The 19,460-nt window shown below is 55.4% G+C and overlaps 1 protein-coding gene across 1 annotated transcript in view; it reads right to left on the bottom strand.

Annotated features, from left to right (window-relative positions):
• Window positions 1-10,820: 10,820 nt before the first annotated feature.
• Window positions 10,821-19,460, bottom strand: part of LOC138176394 (potassium voltage-gated channel subfamily KQT member 1-like) — a 30,745-nt gene continuing 22,105 nt past the window's right edge. Inside the window, exons 7-8 of the mRNA XM_069107192.1 lie at window positions 16,539-16,659; window positions 10,821-11,225 (exon numbers count right to left, since the gene is read on the bottom strand). Coding sequence (XP_068963293.1) covers window positions 11,132-11,225; window positions 16,539-16,659 — 215 coding nt within the window. The 3' untranslated portion in view covers window positions 10,821-11,131. The remainder of the gene's footprint in view (window positions 11,226-16,538; window positions 16,660-19,460) is intronic.

Genomic DNA, 19,460 nt, shown 5'->3' with positions numbered 1-19,460 from the left:
GAAAGTCCCTTCACCACTGTCCTACATCGAGTCACCTGGACAAAACCTGGCCCAGAGCCCCTCAGGGAGCATCTGTCCAGGCTGGGTCTCCCCGCCTTGAGGCTGCTCCCTGACCCCCACCCCAGGGCTGCCATTCTTCTCTCCCCTCCCTCTCCCCCTCTCAGCCCTGCCTAACATCATCCTTAATGCCCTCTTTTCACACGGCCACGCTGACCCTCAGTATCCCCATCTCTCCAGTGAGAGGGGTGGATCTCTCCAGAAAGTCTCCACCTCAGACCCTCTGGGAACATTTCCAAGAAATGCTGGCCTCAGTTTACCCCACGGGCCTGATACTATGACAGCAGCAGTGACCAACTGCCACCCCATGGCGCCTGCCGGCCCTCCCATGAGCCAGGTCGTCGCTTGGTGGGCTCACAGTACCGTCTGGAGCCCGGGGTCAGGCCACTTGCCCAGGGTTGTCCATCGGTGGTGTCGGGCACAGGTATTCCTAACTGCCCAGGCGGTGCTCTCTCCCCTGGACCACCCAGTGCAACGTTCACGCACCTAACCCCAGAAAGCCTGAGGCTGTAGTTCACACAATGAATCTGAGGCAGGATTCACACTCAGGTCTTCCTGATTTGGCCTGCTGTCCGTTTACAGGAACAGCCACTCCCAGGGAGAGCTGCCAGCCTTGGTCGAAGCCCTGGGCACTAACGGCTGGACAACAAGCCGTAGCTCAGATGCAGGGGTGACCTAGTGACTGCTCTCCAGAATCCTGGACAAAGGACCCCTTTCCAGCACCCTCAGCCCACTCTTGTGGAGAGGCCAAGCAGGGAGGGCAGTCTGGAGGGACGCGGGGGCTGGGGATTGGGGCAGACACCAAGACTGGGGGTCCTTCTGCCCAGAAGGTTGAGGGCTGAAGCCAGGGCAGGGCTGGGGGAAAGATGGCGGGAGGAGCTTGGGGTCCTCCTGGAACCTGGGCTCCCTCTGAGGAAAAGAGAAGCAAAGCCCCTTTGTGGGAGTGGGAGAGAGGTTCCGGGAAGTTTCTGCCCTAAAGGAGCTACAGGCAGAAGCAAAGAAGGATCCAGGGAGGCCATGCAGCACGAAGGCTGGGCTGGGCTGGCAATCACTCCTCATAAGCAAGCCTCCCTCCCCTGCAGTCATCTTGGGTCTTCCCTGGTGGGCAGCCAGGGGACGCCATAGTGCACAGAGCGCTGGGCCTGGAGTCAGGAAGACTCATCATCCCGAGTTCAAATCCAGCCTCAGACATGTATTGGCTGTGTGACCCTGGGCAAGTCACTTCAACTGCTTGCCTCAGTTTCCCCATCTGTAGAATGAGCTGGCGAAGGAAATGGCGAACTGCTCTAGTATCTCTGCCGAGAAGATCCCACATGGGGCCATGAAGGGTCAGACCTGACTGAAGGACAACCTCCCCAGGGGGTGGACGACCTCATCCTTCTCCTCACCGTCACTGCCCCCACTCCTCGCTGACCTTCGCAGCTCCCTTGTGCTACTGCCAAAGCATACATACTGGCAAGGGCCCGGGATTTTTAGTGAAAGGACCCAGGTTCGAATGTTGACTCAGACACTTCTGGAGCTGTGGGACCTCGAACAAGTCCCTCCCCCGGGCCTCAGTTTCCTCATCTGTAAAATGAAGGACCACAGCCCCTTCCAGCCCCAGCTCCCACAATGCTCCATCACCCAACCCTCCCTCGACTTTACAAAGGTGCAGACTAAGCCCCCTGCCCCCAGGCCCACAAGGACAGAGACTGGCAGAGGGTGAAGCCAGAGAGAAAGCCAGGCAGTCACGAGCAGTGCCAGGTCAGCCCTGCTGGGCTGCACAAAACGTCCCCCTAGGGTGGGCCGGCCCAGGATAGCGCTGCCTCTAGGCTGAGCCAAGGGGGCTCAAGGAAACCGAAAGCCACAGGACGATTCTCCTCCCAAGGACTTCTGGCAGGCGGCCCGGAGACCCTCTGGGCACCAGTGCCAGGACGCAGGATGGCGCCAGCCGGATGGAAGAACGGATGGAAGCGGTGCGGGACCAGGCGGGGGTCAGGACAGCCTGGGTCCAAATGTTGCCTCAGACGCTGGGGCTGCACTGTCGTGTGGGGGGATCGGCCAGCCTGCTTGGCCACAGAGGCAGAGCCAGGAGCCACGGGGACGCTCAAAGACCTGGAAGAGTGCCCCAGGGAGGAGGCTGTCCCAGTGTGGAGGGGCTGCCCTCACTGGCGGGATGCTGTAAAGACTCCTCATTCAGGGGCACGCGGGACCGCGAGCCCCTGAAGTTCCCTTCAAGCCTGATGCTCCACGTCAGTCCCAGGTCGAGACTTTGCCTGGTTTGGATCCTGGTGGTGATGGTGCCGCGGGTCCCTGGGAGGCGGGTTAGGATGGGCATGGACCAAGGGGCTTTCAGCCCTGCCGTCCACACCCTTGGGCTCCCCACTGAGGCCCTCCTTGGCTACCATCCTCCAAGGCCCCGGCCAGCCTGCCTGAGCAGCCCACGCACGAGTGCTTCACGAGTGGCAGGCTTCACTGAGCCCTGCACCAGCCTGGTGAGGAGCTGCTTCCTGCACGCCCATCTCACAGGCGAGTACACTGAAGCTCAGAGTCCATGAGCCCCCAGGCTCCTCTGATTGTGGGCCCAGACAGACGGCCTGGAGGGGCCCGTGGCACCAAATCCACCACAAGAGCACTGGGGGTGGGCTGGAGGCTGGTCCGGATCCCCCAGGGAGGGCACAGGTTGGCACTGGCTCAGAAGCCGACAGTCCCAGAGAGCCGCCTGGGGGGCCGAGAGATGCGGTGACCAGCCCAGAGTCACTGGTCAGACCCTGGCCTGGTGGGTCCTCCCGGCTCCACGTGCTGCCCAGTCCCAGCGAGGGTGCCCCTTCCCATGACTACAGAGCCTTCCCTCCAAGCGCTGGGTGAGGCAGGCGGTGTAGACACTGGGGTGCACATTCGACAGGAGGGGCCCAGTGGGTGTCAGGGCTGGATCCCAGCTCCCAGGTCAGCCCTTCACACCACAGAATGCAGGTGGATGGGAAAGCAAGGAATACCCTCGCCCTCTAGTGGCCCTGGCTGTGAATAGTCCAGGTGTGGGACAGGCTTCCCCCAGATGACCAGCCCTCCTGCATGGGCCCCCAGCCTCTCCGGGAAAAGGGCACCAAAGGGTTAAGTCCAAAGGCGGGAGTCAGAGGGAAAGGCTTTCGTCCCAACCCGCTTTTCCCATTATTCTTCCAAAGCTCTGACTTCCCATCTCAACGGCCAAGCTCTCCCCAAACCCTGAAAGCCAGAACACATTTCCAAAGTCCTGCGGCCCCCACCCACCCGCGGCCCCCTCCTGATTGCTTAGTCGGCGGGTTTCTCAGGCTCATCAGGATGGGGTTTGGAAGTGCGAGCCAGCGATGGCCTTGGAGGCCTCGAAGGAACTTGGGGGAGCACTCCCCCCGGCCTTCCGCCCCCAGCCCCTCTGGAAAGCGGGAAGCGCGTGTTGCCAAGAGTGGATGGAATTCGCTTCAGAAGGTTGGCCTTGAGCTCTTGGCCCCAGACCCTCCCCATTCCAGAAGGGTCTGGGGCCCTCATCTGCCTCTCCACCCACGGTCACCTCTGTCCCAGGCAATGGCCTGAGAGGGAGGGTGGACATGGGGCTACAGGAGGCTCATCTTCACTCCCATCCTTCCATGCTCCTTCTGTCTTTGAGAAAAGCAACCTTCTGAGACAAGAGCCCCAAGCTGGCGGCTGTCAGGGTCATGGTGGGCACCTTGGTAAGATGTGTCACTCACCCCCCTGACAATGTGCAGGATGTTACCCTGTGCTGAACCCAGAGGACGCTCTGAGAAACACCCCCAAAGTCCAGGACAATCTTGTCATTTGACAGAGGTGGCCCAGAGAGGGCAATGGTCTCGCCCAAAGTTACACACAGGCAACCAGTGGCAAGCTGGTCTCCTGCCTCTATGCCCAGGGCACTGCCCTTCTCCAAGAGTTCTAGGCTGCTCCTGGTTCTGGACACCCTAAGTCAAGCTTCGTTGCTACATGTTGGCCCCTTCCACAAGCTCCAAGAAGGGTGTCCTTGCCTCCACCCTTCACCCACAAACACCCACCTGTCTCATACCCAGCTCTGGCCTCATCCCTCCTTTCTCTAAAGAGTTTCCAATGGCTCCCCTTTGCTTAACAAGGTTCACTCTCCTTGATTCATAATTCAAGACCTCCATGCGCTGACCTCCTCTCAGCCCAGCCTTGTCACCTCCATCTAAGTGGGCTGTACTGTAACCCAGAAGACCATGAGAGCTGTCACCCTTTCCATCCCAACTTGAGGCCTTTGCTTCCTGGGTCCCAGGTTGGGAGGGTTCCCCTTTGCCTCCCTCCCTCAAATCCTGACTCCCCCTTGAAGATCTGGTTTAAATATTCCCTCCTTTGTTAATATATTCCTGACTCCCCCTCCACAAGCACACCCAGGGAGCAGTCTTCTGCCCTGAAACCTCCTGCACTGAGTTGGCACCTCTTGGATTTCCTGGTCCTACAATTTTGTGTGTTATAGTTCTCTGTGTTGGTGTCTCCTAGCCTAGGAGCTTCCTTAGGGTAGGGGCTATGTCCTCCCTAAACTCTTCAACGCTTCTATTTACACCCCATGATGTCATTGGTTCTCTGAAAATGAAGGATGAAAAACAATTCCTGAAAAAGCTACAAAAGCTTCCTGACCGATGCCATGCCCTTCAGTGGCCAGCCCTTCCTCTGGACTGAGGGTTCCCCAGGAAGGGATCCTGATCTGAGCCCTCTCCTCTAGGCTGGGGCATGTTCTTCTGCTCCATGCCCTGTCTCTGGGGGTCTCCTCCTGCCCACACTGGTCTCAGTCCCCATTATACACTTGTGATTTGGTGGCTTTCCAGAAGGGCCTCCTCACAGACCCTGAGAGCTGAACGGAGCCTTAGAGATCAGGGCAAGTGCCTTGGTTTTCAGATGAGGAACCAAGACCCAGGAAAGGGCGGGGACTTGTTCAAGGTAATTTGTGAAGTTAAGGACTAAGAGGGAGGCAGGCAAGGACCGAAGAACTCCACTGTGGTCTCCTTTTCTAGCTCATTCTCTCCTCTTTCTAACCCAGAAACAATACAAAGTTCTATACTTATCATGACTGATTTCTACTGCATGAACATATGTTCCTTCATTCAGAGTCAACCGAACCTGGGACCCTGTGTCACAGCATCTCAGCCTGGACATGACCTTTGGGGCACCCAATCTGTCCCACACGTGAACAACAGCCCCTCTCCTCAAGGGCTCCTGCTGCCTTGTCTGAAGACCCCTCTGTCATTAGGAAGCTTGCCAGTTAGTGTCTCCTGGCTCTGCCATGGAGCCATCCAGAACCCTCCGCCCATGGACAGGCCCAACAGGGATCAGGTGCTCCTCACCTCTCCAGTTCCTTCCCCAAGACTCCACATTCCTAATCTCTCACTGGTCACACCCATGGCATGACCTGGAGGGCCTTATCTAAGAGTTTCAGAGCTAGAAAGTTTCATCTACTTTAATTATATGATTTTAAAGATGAGGAAACGGGCTAGAGGGGTGACAGGACCAGGTCCCAGAGACAGTCGGGCAAGGCTGGCATGTGATGTCATGTCCTCTGACTTCCACCCTCTGCTCCCCACATCCTGCTGCTCTCCTGTGGCTGTCTTGGGGACTCTCACCGATGGGGTTCAAGACTGGTTCCCAGGACGGCCACCTTCTATGATGGAGTGTTGGGGTCAAGGGATGGCACCTCCACCCACCAAAGGGGACACAAAGGGGATATGGATGTGCCCTCTGCTTTGGTAGTGTTGGCAGCCTAAAGGGGCACCAAGCACCACTTCAGACACCCAAGAAGCCAGGGAGAAGAGGTCAGAGGTGAGCTGCTATCGGAGGACAATGTGAGAGGACTCCAAGGGGGAGATCAAGGAAAGCTGGAGCTCTGCCCTGGAAGGCTGGAAGCTCATTGTTCCTGGAGCTGGTTCAAACACCCAAAAGACCTTGAACTCTGCCTGCTGGAGCAAAGTTTCATATTTGGAGGAGAATTTCCAGCCAGGCAAAACCCTCAACTCCACCTAAAGGAGCATGCAAGTCTTCAGAAGCTCAGCCACTTCCCCAACGTCCTGAGGCCTCTCTGGCAGCCCCATCCCTGCCCCCGGACAAGCGCCAGCTCCCCGGCCCCCATCCATAGGCTCTGGGGGCGGCTTCCAGCCAGCCCGGTGATTTAAAGGGGGAAAAATCGCTCAAGTGTTTCAAACTGGAAAGGATTCAATTTAATTTAACAAATCCAGACACCAACCTAAGGAAAACATGAGCAAAGAAGATGGGAAAAAATGTTCCATCTCTGGATGGGCCAGAAAAGTGAGGATCCCAGTGGGGGCTGGGGAGGGGGCGCAGCTCCCCATCAAGGTCTAACAGCTGTCCTGACCGGGGTCAAGGAACAGAGCAAAGGAAGGGGAGGACATCTTCTCCTCGATTTGGGGAAGCACAATAGTGGTGGCTCTTCATGGGAGGGTCCTAGGGTGGCTGAAAGATGCCTGCTTGGGACGCACATCCAAAAAGCCCAGAACCAATGTGGCATTATGTGAAGAGTTAGGACCCGAAAGATCCAGTCAGCATGAAGGCTGAAGCCTAGAAGGATGGGACCCTGGTTTTGCCAAAGGCAAAGGTGCCATCTGACTCCATGTTTTTAGACCCCACTTCTAGCTCTCTTCCCACATGGCTGCCTGGTTACACTGGCCCTTTCCCAGAAAGCAGGAAGCCCACTCCTACCCATTGACTATGCCCTGGGCTGGCACTTGATTACTCAGGGCTCCCCCAGGCCAATCCTATCCCAACAAAGGAAGAGTAACGCCACGGTAGAAGTAGCCCTCGGGGGTGGGAGAGGTCCATGGACCAACACTCCATTCAGACAGTCTACTCTCACAAGTTTACTACCAGGCAGGGCTCATCTCTAGCCCTGACAGCACCCCTCCATACTCCCCAAGAATGAACTAGAGGGCAGAGATCTGGGCACCCACATCCACACACGCCTCTCCATTTGCTGCAGTTAAGGGTCAGAAAGCCCATGTCCTCAGCTGTCCACCATGTTCTGAGCTCAGCAGTTGGGAGGATACAGGGTGGGCCAGGCCAATCCCTTCCCCACCCACAGGGGACCTGGCCTCACTTGTTCATGGCATTTCCCCAATATTGTCCATTCCAGTCAAGAATCCAGATCCAAGGACCCAAAGAGACAGAGATGGAAGAAAAAAGCTCTGCCCAGGGAGATCACAGGCTGCAGGGGACCTCACACCCCAAATGGTCATAGGCATTAGAATGTGACTGAGTGCTAAGGAGGACTCAAACAGAGAGACCCAACAGATTCATGGTGAGCGAGGTCACTGGGAGTGGGATGTTCAAGCCCCTCCCAAACTGTTTGCTCAGCAGAGGTGAGGCCAGGCTAGGTCAGGATGTTTGGGTCCTCAACCTATGACCTTGGGAAAGACCTATCTTATTTCTATGTTCTCTGCCCTAGACTCCCATACTCCGGGTTCTAATGTCCCTCCCAGCTCTGTCTGACATTCCATGTTGGCAAGTCTCTCAGTTCTCACATCCCACAATCCACATTCTAATGTTCCTCCCAGCTGATGTTCTTTGCTCAACAGCATCTTCCAGCTCTGATACTCCACATTCCATGGTCCTTCTCAGTGCTGAAATGTCACATTCTAATATCCCTCTCTGCCCCATCATTCTATGTTCTATGGTATAAGACCTCCTTACCTCTGACATTCCACAGTCTGGGTTCTAAGGTCTCTCCCAATTCTGACATTTCATGTTCTATGTTCCGAGGTCCCTCCTAGAAACGGAATCTCATATCCTTAGGTCTCTCTCTTCTCTGTCTCTCCATGTTGTGCTTTTCCATGTTCTACATTCTGATGTCTCTCAGCTTTGAAATCCCATGTTCTAAGCTCTCTTCCAGTCTTGACATTCCATGTTTAGTGTCTTAAGACCCTTCTCAGTGCTGACATTCCACGTTCTAAGGTTCCTTCCAAATCACATTTCCTCTTCTATCTTGAAACGTCTGTCTCAGGGCTGGCTAGGTGGCACAGTGAATAGAGCACTGGCTTTGAGTTCAAATCTGGACTCAGACACAACACAAAAAACTAGCCGTGTGACCTTGAGCAAGTCACTTAACCCCAATTGCCTTACCTTCCCCCCTCCAAAAAGCCCCCCCACAAAAAAGAAAGAAAAATCTCTCTCAGTTCTAATATTCCATGTTGTGAACTCTCCCCCACTTCTGACATTCCACCCTCAATGTTCAAAGGCTCACCCAGCTCTAATACTCTATGTTCTATATTTGAAGGTTGATATAAGCTCTGGCTTTCTATGTTCCATGTTTTAAGGTCTTTTCCAGTTCTGACATTCCATGTTCTAAGGTCCTTCCTAGCTCTAACAGTCCATGTTCCATGTTCTAAGATCTTTCCCAGTTCTGACATTCCATGTTCTAAGGTCCTTAGCTCTAACAGTCTATGTTCCACATTCTAAGGTCTTTCCCAGCTCTGACATTCTGCGTTCTAAAGTCCTTCCTAGCTCTAGAAGTCTGTGTTCCATGTTCTAAGGTCTTCCCCAGTTCTGACATTCCACATTCTAAGGTCCTTCTTAGCTCTAACAATCTATGTTCCACCTTCTAAGGTCTTTCTCAGTTCTGACATTCCATGTTCTAAGGTCTTTACTAGCTCTAATAGTCTATGTTCTAAAATCTTTCCCAGCTCTGACATTCCATGTTCTAAGGTCCTTCCTAGCTCTAACAGTCCATGTTCCAAGTTCTAAGTTCTTTCTCAGTTCTGATATTCCATGTTCTAAGTCCCTTCCTAGCTCTAACAGTCTATGTTCCACATTCTAAGTTGTTTCCAAGCTTTCACATTCCATGTTCTAAGGCCTTTCCTAGCTCTAGCAGTCTATGTCTCACATTCTAAGGTCTTTCCCAGTTCTTACATTCCATGTTCTAAGGTCTTTACTAGCTCTAACAATCTTTGTTCCATGTTCTAAAATCTTTCCCAGCTCTGACATTCCGTGTTCTAAGGTCCTTCCTAGCTCTAAGAGTCCATGTTCCACGTTCTAAGGTCTTTCCTAGTTCTGACATTCCATGTTCTAAGGTCTTTCCTAGCTCTAACAGACCATATTCCATGTTCTAAGGTCTTTCCCAGTTCTCACGTTCCATGTTCTAAGGTCCTTCCTAGCTCTAACAGTCTATGTTCCACCTTCTAAGGTCTTTCCCAGCTCTCACATTCCATGATCTATGTTCTAAGGTCCCATCTAGATCTTAAATTTTTTGTTCTGTCTTCTGCATTTTCTGCTCACTCTAACATTCCATGTTCTGAGTTCTCTCCCCATGTTCTCAGTTCTAAGGTGCCTCCCCAGTCTAACATTCCACATTCTATGTTCTGAAATGCCCCTCCTAGCTTTCACATTCAAGTCTTTGTTCTAAATTATCTCCCAGCTCTAAAATGTCATGTTAAAAGGTCATTCCTAGCCCTCACATTCTCTGTGACAAGTTCTAGGTTCTTGTTCAGCTCTGAATCTCCATTTTTCAGCTTTCCAGCAGGTCTGATATTCCATCTTCTACGTTCTAACATCCTTCCCAACATGCCATCCCTTGTTCTCTGTTCTCAGGTCTGACTAAGGCTCTAAACTTGAACATTCCATGTTTCAGAGACTCTCCCAGTTCTAATATCCTATATGCAGTGTTCTAAGGTCTCCTCTAGCTCTGACATTCTAGATCACACATCCTAAGGTCTCCTCTAGTGATGACAGTCTGCCCTGTAAGTCCTCCCCCAGTGCCTACTTTCTGAGGTCCTTCCTAACTTTCACATTCCATGTCACATATTCTAAGGTCAATCCCAGATCTGGCATTCCAAGGTCTATTTTGAAGACTCCTCCACACTCTGACATTCCATGGTCGAATCTCTCTCCACCTTCTGGATTCTAAGATCTAAACTACCCTGCAGCACGGTCTATTCTGCTGCTCTAAGAATAGGGTGCCTTAACCCTCTGAGTCAAGGGCACAGGTCTGAATTCAGCACATCTGTCATCTTACTCAAAAGTTTATGTCAAGAACCCTTCCTTTTCATTGGCTTTGCCAAGTCCCTCATGGTAACACATGCATTTGGTGGTGAGGACATCTTAGCTAAAGCCATAGTACCCAACCAAGGACTCTGGTCCTCAGCCTTCCAACCATCTAAAACCCTTTCTATGGGGGGCCCTGAAGTAGGACAAGATGAGGATGAAGTGTCCTTGTTCTCCATAGCTTAAAAATGGGTCAAGGACACAAAAGAGAGATGAAGGGTGCCACGATGCCATGAGGCGGGGAACTTCTAGTACCCCCAAAGACTGGCAAGAACAAGGGATGGCTCAGCTAGGCAGAAGGAAGTGAGGTCCCCAGTCCCTGTGGCTTTCTGATGAGAGTGGCAATGTTTGGGAACCCCCAAAAGCTGGGGGGGCATTGGAAAGGCACAGGCTACAGGGAAACTTGGGGTGGGGGAAAACAGGGTGAGGCGGGAGATTTTCTCATCCGGTGGGCCGGGAGGAGAGGAGCCTGGCCCTGAATAGCCCCCAGCTGCAGTTTTCTGTCGATGTCATCATGCAATCATGTTTCCAGGACCCTCGAGATGTCACAGAGTAATTCACAGCTGTGCTCCCCGGCCTTCTCTCCTTTTCCTCAAATCCCTCGTTTTGAACACGCCCCAGAACAACAGGGGCTTAGCCCGCCCCCGGAGACATTCAAAGCTCTAAACAATGCAATTATCTCACTCTCCCCATGCACGGGGGGCGGGAGAGCCCCCTAATAGAAACAAAATGCCGCTTTATTTATGTTTTTAATTTTAACTCTGGACTGGGACCAGGATGATAATACATCTCACATCAGTGAACCCCTGAAGAAAAACGCAACTTGGGGTGGGGAGGAAGAGAGGAGGGGTGCTCTCCTGCTCACCCCCTCCCCAGGCAGAGCCCACTCCCCAACTGCCCCCCAAAAAGCATAGGCGTTTCTGCCAGATACCGTCTCCAAAGCAACCTCTGCTTGGAGAGCCCAGGAATGGGACCTGCTCATTGTTGCTCCATCCCCTGAGCTCTGAGCTGTTGGACTCGTGAAGCAGCTGGATTCAAGTTTAATTACTGGACATCAATCATGATACAGACCAGCTCCCTCCGAGAGATGCAGGAATGTGCCGTCCATGGTGAGCAGAATGAAGGCCAGTCCCCCTTTGCTGGCCCCTCTGTCCAAAAGGTGAAAGTGCGGGCAGAATCAGGGCCTTGTCTGAGCAGGATGGTCAGGAGCCCCCCGCCATAGGACCCCGGCACCATCGCCACCCCCAGATCGAACAGTTATGCACATGGGGATATCTGCACTGCCCTGGCCAGGGGCCGAAGGTTCAACCAGCTCTCCCTGCTCTTCCTGGGGCCCCTGAGGGTCTGGCTCACTCTGACTTTTCTCCCTCAGGAGTGGCCACGTCCCCTCCCTTGGTTCTGGGGTTCCCTCTCCCATCAGATCGCTCACCCCACTCTCTAGAGCCTTAACTCCTGATGTGCCATGATTGTCCCCTACCCTCTGTCACTCCTCTTCTGCCCATCTTCCAAGGGCTAGCCCAGGTCCAGTGGCCTCTGTGTGGACCGGGCTGTCTGATCACCCACCTCCAAGTCACGTCTCCCTCTGAATTCAGCCTTCTGAATCATGGCCTTCTCTCTCTCCCACCTCGAACCATTTCAACTCATCCTTGTAAGCCCCACTTCCACCAAGCACTTCTGGGCATCTCCTATTGCTAGGTTCTCTGGAGGGCATGGGGAAGACAAGGACAACCCAGGAATTGCCCCTGCCTGCTGGGCCTATGGCTCCCTAGGATCCCAGGGACACTTCCATCCTCTGCCCTCCCAGACCCATCAACTGTACCCAGAACTGAGGGACATCTGGACCATCCCAAGGGAAAGCACGGGGTCGGTCCCCCAACTGGTCTCTGGGGGTTGTCTCTGCCTCCCCTTCCCAAGATTTCACCTCTTCCTTCTCCATATTCCCCAGGTGCCCTAGAGATGAAGCCTAGACCTCTGACCCTTATGACCTGTGAGGTTTGGGGACCGGGTCTCCCCTCCTGAGGCCTCAGTTTCCTTGGGTATAAAATGAAGAGACAGTATTGAATGACCTTTAAGTGCCCTCCATCATCTGGGATGGGGAGTCCATCTCTGACCCTTATAGACAAATTGATTCTGCCAGGGTGGTTCCTGTTCAAAGAGCGGCCACAGGCCAAGGTCCCTAGAGGTAAGCATATCCTTCCTGTGTCAGCGTCTTCCCCAGGGTGACCTAAGGGAAGCCCCAGTCCCCATAACTTCAGATGGAAAGACCAGTGGGTCAGACACAGGCCTGTTCACCCAGCCATCCACTTGGGATCCACATACTTGGGCAGCCTTTAGTGAGTGTCGAGTCCAGACCTTGCACCTTGCCCAAATCTAGTAGCTGCAAGAGAGACAGGAGACCAAAGAGAGGGAGCCCCTCTCCTCTGTGAGTGTCTAAGATCATTGAGAAGTCAAGCCCAGCCGTGGTCCCAGGTCCACGGCCATGGTGGAATGGACCTGAGAGCCTGACGTGGGCTGCTTTCAGTGTGCCCCAGAACAGAGAAGGCCTGAGAGCTCTTTAATACGACTTACACATCTTATAGAGGGAGAAACCAAGGCCCAGAGAGGGAAACCAGGCAGTAAAGAATGAGTTGGGATTTGAACCCTGGCCTCAGCTTCCTGCTGGAAGGCTTCCCTTCTACACTATGGTAGGCATGGGGATGAAGGCTTCCCCTAAAGCCCCTGTGGGTTTGCGGCTGGGACGGTGGCAGAGGCTTGAGCAGGGGTTTCCCTGGGGAGGACAGAAGGAGCAGGTGCACTGGGTAGTCCTACCCAGGAGGAAGGGCCGCGGCCGGGAGATAACTGGCTCACCAGCCCTCCCGCTGCTGGGCCAACAGAGAAGAGCCTCAGGCCGTCCTCTCACCAGTAGTCCCAGGGCCAGCAGGACTCAGCCTCAGCCCTCACCACTTGAAAGCAAAAGACAAAAAAGCAATATTTTCTCAGGCTTCACAAGGGTGTTGGGAAATAAAAGGGTGAGATTAAAAAGGGAATCATCTTTCTAAAGCAGTATAAGCAACTGTCAGGCCGTGGTAAGGAGGCTGTGGGCCAGCCAAGAAAACCCCAGGAAGTCAGAGGGGGTCAAAGGGCTGGAGCTCAAGAATGGGCATGGCCATCATGGCCAGAGGCCTCGCTACTCTGTCACTGCCGAGTGGGCTGGGGCTGCCATCCCAAAAGAGGTGCCAGCCCTGGCCGGATCTCTCCTCTGCCATCCTGCAGATGCCCTAGAGGGAGGGGGGACGAGGCCCCCACTTGCACAGGGAGGCTCGGCTCCCCCCTCAGGGCCTGGCCTCATGCTGCCTGCCTAGATCCCCCCACTTGCGGGGGCTTTCTTTGTCCCCAGACTGCCTGACAGCACAGCCCTGTAGGTGCATGGTGGAGGGAAGCCTCCTGAAGGCAGGGTCTGCTCGGCTCTGTCCCTGGGTCCCAGCACCAAGCCCGGGGCCCTCAGGGTACCTAGACGTCCTTGAATGCAGGCCAATGGGCAGGGGGCCAGGCCGGAGCCGGGCCAGCCCGCTGCCACCTGTGCACACCCTGGATTTTTCCAAACACCTTGTGAAAGGGCATTTGTATGCCCCGGCTCAGATTTCCCCGAGAAACATTTTCCATGGATGAAAATCTCTCAGCATCACGTCCCAAGAAAGCCCAAGTGTCCTTTGGCTCCCGCTGGCGGCTCCGTGGGTTTGAAAGCCAGACTGTCAGGCTGGTCCCATATAATATCTGCCTTCACTGGGTATGTGGAGAGTCAACATTGGGGTGGAAACAAGTGGGGGCCAGCAGTCTTGGTCAGAGCCTAGAAACCCAAATGGCAGAGGCTGCCAGACAAGGATTTTCCAGCTCTGGTCCCTCGAAAGGTCTCTGAGAAGTCATGGGTTTCTGCAGATCTGGCGCCCCTCTTGGGGTTCTTACAGCTATGGGGGCCAGAGTCACCCCCATTTTGTATAGGAGGAGGAATCGGGGAGCTGGAGTGGGGAATCATTCTTCTCTGGGCTTGCCTTGGAGTGGGAGAGGTGACCCTTCTCCCTCCTGGCCCCAGGGGTGGGAGTGAGGACAGCCCTGGGTGGGGATTTCTTGGGGAGCCCAGACAGCTCCCCACTCTTCTACTAAGGGGCAGAGCAGGGCTGTTCCTGGGGGACATTGCCTCCCCAGCCATGGGGGCAGAGGGCGAGCCTTTGCCTCTTTCCGGGCCTCAGTTTCCTGAGCTCTAACCCAGGGGGGTGGGTTCCTCCAAGCTCTAGAATAGGTCCACGAGGAGTAAGGTCCCTCGGGCCCATGGTTCTATCAACAGGAAGAGCCCCAAGACCCCAGACTCATAGACAAGTCCAAGCTAGACATATCTTTGGCCACATGGATGCCACATCCCCTTTGGCAACAGGCAATGGCCCAGCCTGGGTTTGCCAAGGACCCAACCCCAAGCTGCCATCTTTCCCCTGGCCCCAGCGGGATGCTCAGGTTGGTTCGGTCCAGCACACCAGTGCCTTCCTCTCCAGCCGTCCCCTCCACAGTCCCATTAAACACTCCACTCCCCACACAGGCAGATTCCACCTTTCAGGCAGGTCCCAGCCTGCCTTCGCTGCTCCCCTCCTCCCCAACCATCTGTACCTCAAATCTCTGTTCTCCCCCACATAACAGGGCACCCCTCCCTCCCCAGACAAGGCTGGCATTAGGGGAAAGACCCCCCCCCCACATTTGACAGAAGAGGAAACTGAGACCCAAAGGGGCTGGCCTTGAGACCACACTAGTAAGATGTGGCCCTGTTGGGATTCTGATCCAGGCTCTTCCTCCTCCTACTATAAGTGATCTCCTTCATTAAACCACAGGCCATCATGGCCCAGCACAAGAAAATCCAAGCCCAGAAAAAGCCCCATGAAATCTCAGGGTTTCTCTGGTTTTAATGAGTGACTTCAGCGTTTACATCTCCCACTTTCCTGACCATCTATCTCACCTGCACTGGGACTCTTCTCTGGTAATAAACATTTAAAAAAAGAAAAAAGCATCTGACATGCTTCAGGTGTGTGATGGTAGACGACATTCTATACCCACAGCCCCCCACCTCTGCCATGACGGAGGGAAGAACATTTTTCTCAACTCTCTTTTGCAAATGTCAATCTTGCTTCATCAGGGCAAACCACGGAGAGTCTGGGAACGATCTCAAGACCTGAGAACTGAGTGTGAAGAACAAAGGGCCTGGACCAGAGAACGGCCCAGCTCTGCACTGCTGGGCTTGGGTCCACCACTGATCAGCAGGGGTGCCCACCCAGAGATTCATGAGCCCCGAGGAGAACTGAACACAGCAAGGCAGGCTCCCATCCCGGGCCTGGGCCTTGATCCCCTCTGTCCACTGCTGGGACCATGCAGGGCCAGGCTTTCCTGGCTGGCACTCCAAGCGGGTCTGGGGCAGTAAGGAAGAGTGGGGGGAAGGGGAGATTGCATTGAGGGAACTGCCGAACCAGCAGAAACTGCCCGTGGACAGCACCCCCTTCTCCCTGGCCCCCAGCTCTGTGCCAGGGGAAAAGCTGAAGCTGGCATGCCCAGAAAACTTTCCCGGTATATCACCGAGGGGTCCTGCTCCTGGGCCTCTCGGGCCTCCCCATCGGCCCTGGTCTCTGGCCACAACTGAGGCCCTGAGCCTACTCTGCTCCCTGGAATATGGGCCCGGGCAGGGGCCGGACTCTGGCATCGGTGCTGAGGGTGAAGAGAATGGCTGGCAGTCCCTGTGTCCATGGGCCTGGGAGGCCAAAGCCCCCTGGGCAGACTCCCCAGCCAGGCCCCTGTCACCTGAGGCCAGCTCGCCAACCCAAGGGCTTCCCAGCTCTGAAGCTGGCAGGCCAGTGGTGTCTGCCGCTGGCTAGTCCCAAGCTAAAGCTGCTTCTGTGGGGCTCACCCCGAGAACATGCCTCTGCTCCCCCTTTTGGAGGATGCAGACAAAATTTGCTCACACCCAGCATAACACTGACCAGGTCAGCCAGGCATCAGTCACAGGCCCCCAGAGGAGAACGGGAAAGATCTGGCCCCCCAACTTTGGGCTTGTCCTGCCAGGATGAAACCAGGGCAGCTGAAGGGCAGCAGGAAGGGCGGCGCAAAGAGGGGGTGTCAGGAACCAGACCCCACCAAGGGGTCTCCAAGAGCTCATCCTCCACCCCCCACAGAGCCTAGGGCCAGGAGAGGGCCCTCGCCTTCTCCCAAGGCTCAGGAGGACCTTTGTCATTGTCAGAAGGACTGAATTGTCCTTCTGGTCACTTCTGGCCCTGCTGGTGGTCTGGGAGAAACGAATTTTCTCAAACACTTAGACCAAAGCAAGGCCTACCCATGACCCACCCTTTTAGCTGTGTCCTGGCAACGCGGCCACCTCAGACAGACAAAGGGCCCCTCCTCCTCCAGCCTGAGCCCCCAAGCCCCGAAGCTGCGATGCTGAACTGGACACTCACTGGGAGATGTGCGTGATTGGGGCCAGCAGAGTCTCTCCTTCCAGGTCTAGGTCCTCAGCAAAGCTGTTGGTCCTCAGGAAGTGGCTGGGGTTCACCTCCAGTGAGGAAGGGCTCTTCTTCACTGGGCACAAAGAGGCAGAAGCGGGGAGACCCATTAGGACCCTGCAGGCAGGCGTGTCACCCTGCTACACACAAGCCCACCCCACCTATATAACACTCACACATCTATGAAATACAGATCCACACTCACCCCCCCCCCAACACACACAGACAGACATACTGTTATCCCACTATGGTCAACATATATGATTGTAGAGCCCAGTACTAAGTGCAGTCCTGCCCCCAAGGAGCTGACTTTCTAACGGGACAGACAATACTAAATCACTCCATGTGAAAACGGCTGAAAAACGGTCCCTCCCACCTCAAAGGCCCCCTCAAAAGGTAACCAGAGTGGGGGGCAAGCAGTTGGGAGATGAGGCGACTGGGGGGAAGGAAGGTGGCAAGGATGCTTTTGGGTGGGGGCACAGGACGCAGAGAGAGCCCTGGGGCCTGCACAGCACTGGGGTTATTGGGGAGGGCACCCAGAGGCTCTGGCGGCTGAGGCGTTACATGGGGCAGGGGGCCGGAGAGGTCAAGGAGGGCAAGGCCGAGAGCCTGAGGGAGCGGACGGGTAGGGGCAGAGCCCTGCACAGAAGCACGGAAACTCAATGGAGGGCCATGTGTGAGTGCATGTCTCCACACGCCTCCCCGCATATGTACACACGTGAGTGTCTGTGTTGTGAGCTGTGTGCATGTGTGTCTGTCTGTGTGCAGGTTTGTGTGTGCATGTAGGGCAGGGACAGGGGCAGGGAAGCTCTCTCGGTCCTGGGTCAGCAGGTCTCCACATGGCTCCTCTGCTGCCTCTCTAAAGTGCACCTCGGGGGGACCCCATAACTCCCAGCAGCGTGTGCTGGTGATGTGCCCATAATAGACTCGGAGCTTCTCCAGGGCAGCCCTGACCATCTCCCTCATGGCTCTCTCCTGCCCGCCTGTCTCAGGGCATTCGCACAATTCCACAGCTTTATCAACTAGCAACCAAGGGGCTGGCTGCTCATTAGGGGGTGCCCAGATAGCTTCCCAGCCCACGGACACAAGACCTCACAAGCCCGGCCACTCCCAGGTCCAACCCTAAGGAGATCCTGGCCCCCAGTGGGCCCTCGGCGGGCCAAGAATCACAGACGATCAGGGCCCATCACTGGGGTAAGGTCTTCCTCGGCTGCCCTGGGACAACTGGGGGATCCTGCAGAGAGGGAGGGTGGATTCCAAAGGGGAATGTGGGAGACTCTGAGAGGAAAGACAGGGGTTTCGAGGATGGAAGAGCTGGCGGCCTTCCAAAGCCCAAGGAAAGGCGTGATTGACAAGAGATTAGAAGCAGAGCCGAGGCTGGCGGGAACCGGGCCCCTCCGAGCCCCAGTGAAGGGCAGCTGGCTATCCCCACACCTAAGACACAGAACAGCCCACCTCCAGGACGAAAGGCAGGACTCCTGGAGCTCCCTGACAATCTGCAGGGCCCAGAGTGAGGCCTGACAGAAGAGTCTGAGCCCTCATGTGAATGCTGTCACTAGTGGGGTCGGCCCAAGGTTCTGGATTCCATCCACCCCCTCCTCAGGAAACCAGAGACCTCATCTGGCGGGGCAGCATTCCAGGCTGAGCTCATCCTCTCCCCCGCCCTCCGGCCCTTGCTCTGTCCTCTGTCCAAGGCACCCCGAGTCCCAGGCTCGGGCCCTCTTCCTTCTCCTGACAGCCCCCCCCCAGCAGATGGATCCCCAGGCCTGGACCGTGGGTTCCCCCCATTCTCTCTGCCTTCCTCTTCACTCTCACCATGTCTCAGCTCTCAGACCCATCCCAGACCTACCAGACCACGGCTCCTCCTCCTCCTCCCATCAGTAACAGCCTGAGGTTTGGGGAATGGGACAGTGATTCCAGCCCTCACCCTGACACACACAGTGCCCACCAGCATGGCGCCTGAGGCACTGAGGGCCACTCTCCACAACTCCCTCACCATGACACCCTCCCATACTCCTTGGGTGTCGAGTGCCCAGGAAGCAGCAGCCCGGGACCCGTATGTGCTCCATATGTGGGGGCTGTGACCTCGGCCACATCCTTTACTCTGTCTCTTGGTCTCGTTTCCCATCAGTACAATGAGGAGTCTGGGTTGGACGGCCCTGGAGCTTCTGCCAGCCCTGGATCTATGACCCCAGGACTCCTCTTCCAAAAGCTCTTCTGAGCTGGAAGGGGACCCTGGCAGCATGGGGTCCAGGGTGGCCCTTCAAAGGATCCCCGCTGCCACCCCCAGAGGTCTCCCAGCCTCGATGAGGGATCCAGCAGCTGCCCAGGATGCGCCTTCCCCTTTGGGCTGTTCTCCTGAACCCAGGGTTCCCATCTCTGCCTTCTGGGGCCTCTCAGAGCAGATCTCTCTTGTGCGTGATAGACGTCCACACACTCAGGGCCAGCCATGCCACAGCCTTGGACTGAGGCTGAAACATCCCAGTCTTGGTTCTTGTCCCATCCAAGCTGGCTTTCCTTCCCTGGGTGCTGCCCAGCTCCCTATGCCCTTCCTCCAGTGCTAATGCCCATGCTTTGGCCTTCCCTGACAGTGCCTGACCCAACCAAATCCCACTGGTCACTCGAGGCTTAGCTCACTCATTCCATTAGACAGACCACTGATTGCATTTCCATTCTTCATGGAGCACTATGCTAAGCCCTGGGCAGAAGAGAAGATGAGTTCCCTACCCCGCGGGACCAAGTCAGGAGTGAGGAAGGAAGATGGGACTACACATACAAAAACTAGGGAAAGAGGGGGCCAAAGAAGGAAGGGTGGGAAGGTGGCCATGGTCTATGGACCAGGAAAGAAGGGAAGGAAGGTGATTGTGGACCGTGGAC

The sequence above is a fragment of the Petaurus breviceps genome, unplaced genomic scaffold (genome assembly GCF_028583685.1).
Source record: "Petaurus breviceps papuanus isolate PSGF00001 unplaced genomic scaffold, PetGlider_PUasm1.0 88380, whole genome shotgun sequence".
Classification (NCBI taxonomy): Eukaryota; Metazoa; Chordata; class Mammalia; order Diprotodontia; family Petauridae; genus Petaurus; species Petaurus breviceps.
Note: the sequence above shows the minus strand (reverse complement) of the source record. Positions and strands in the feature narration are given on the sequence as shown.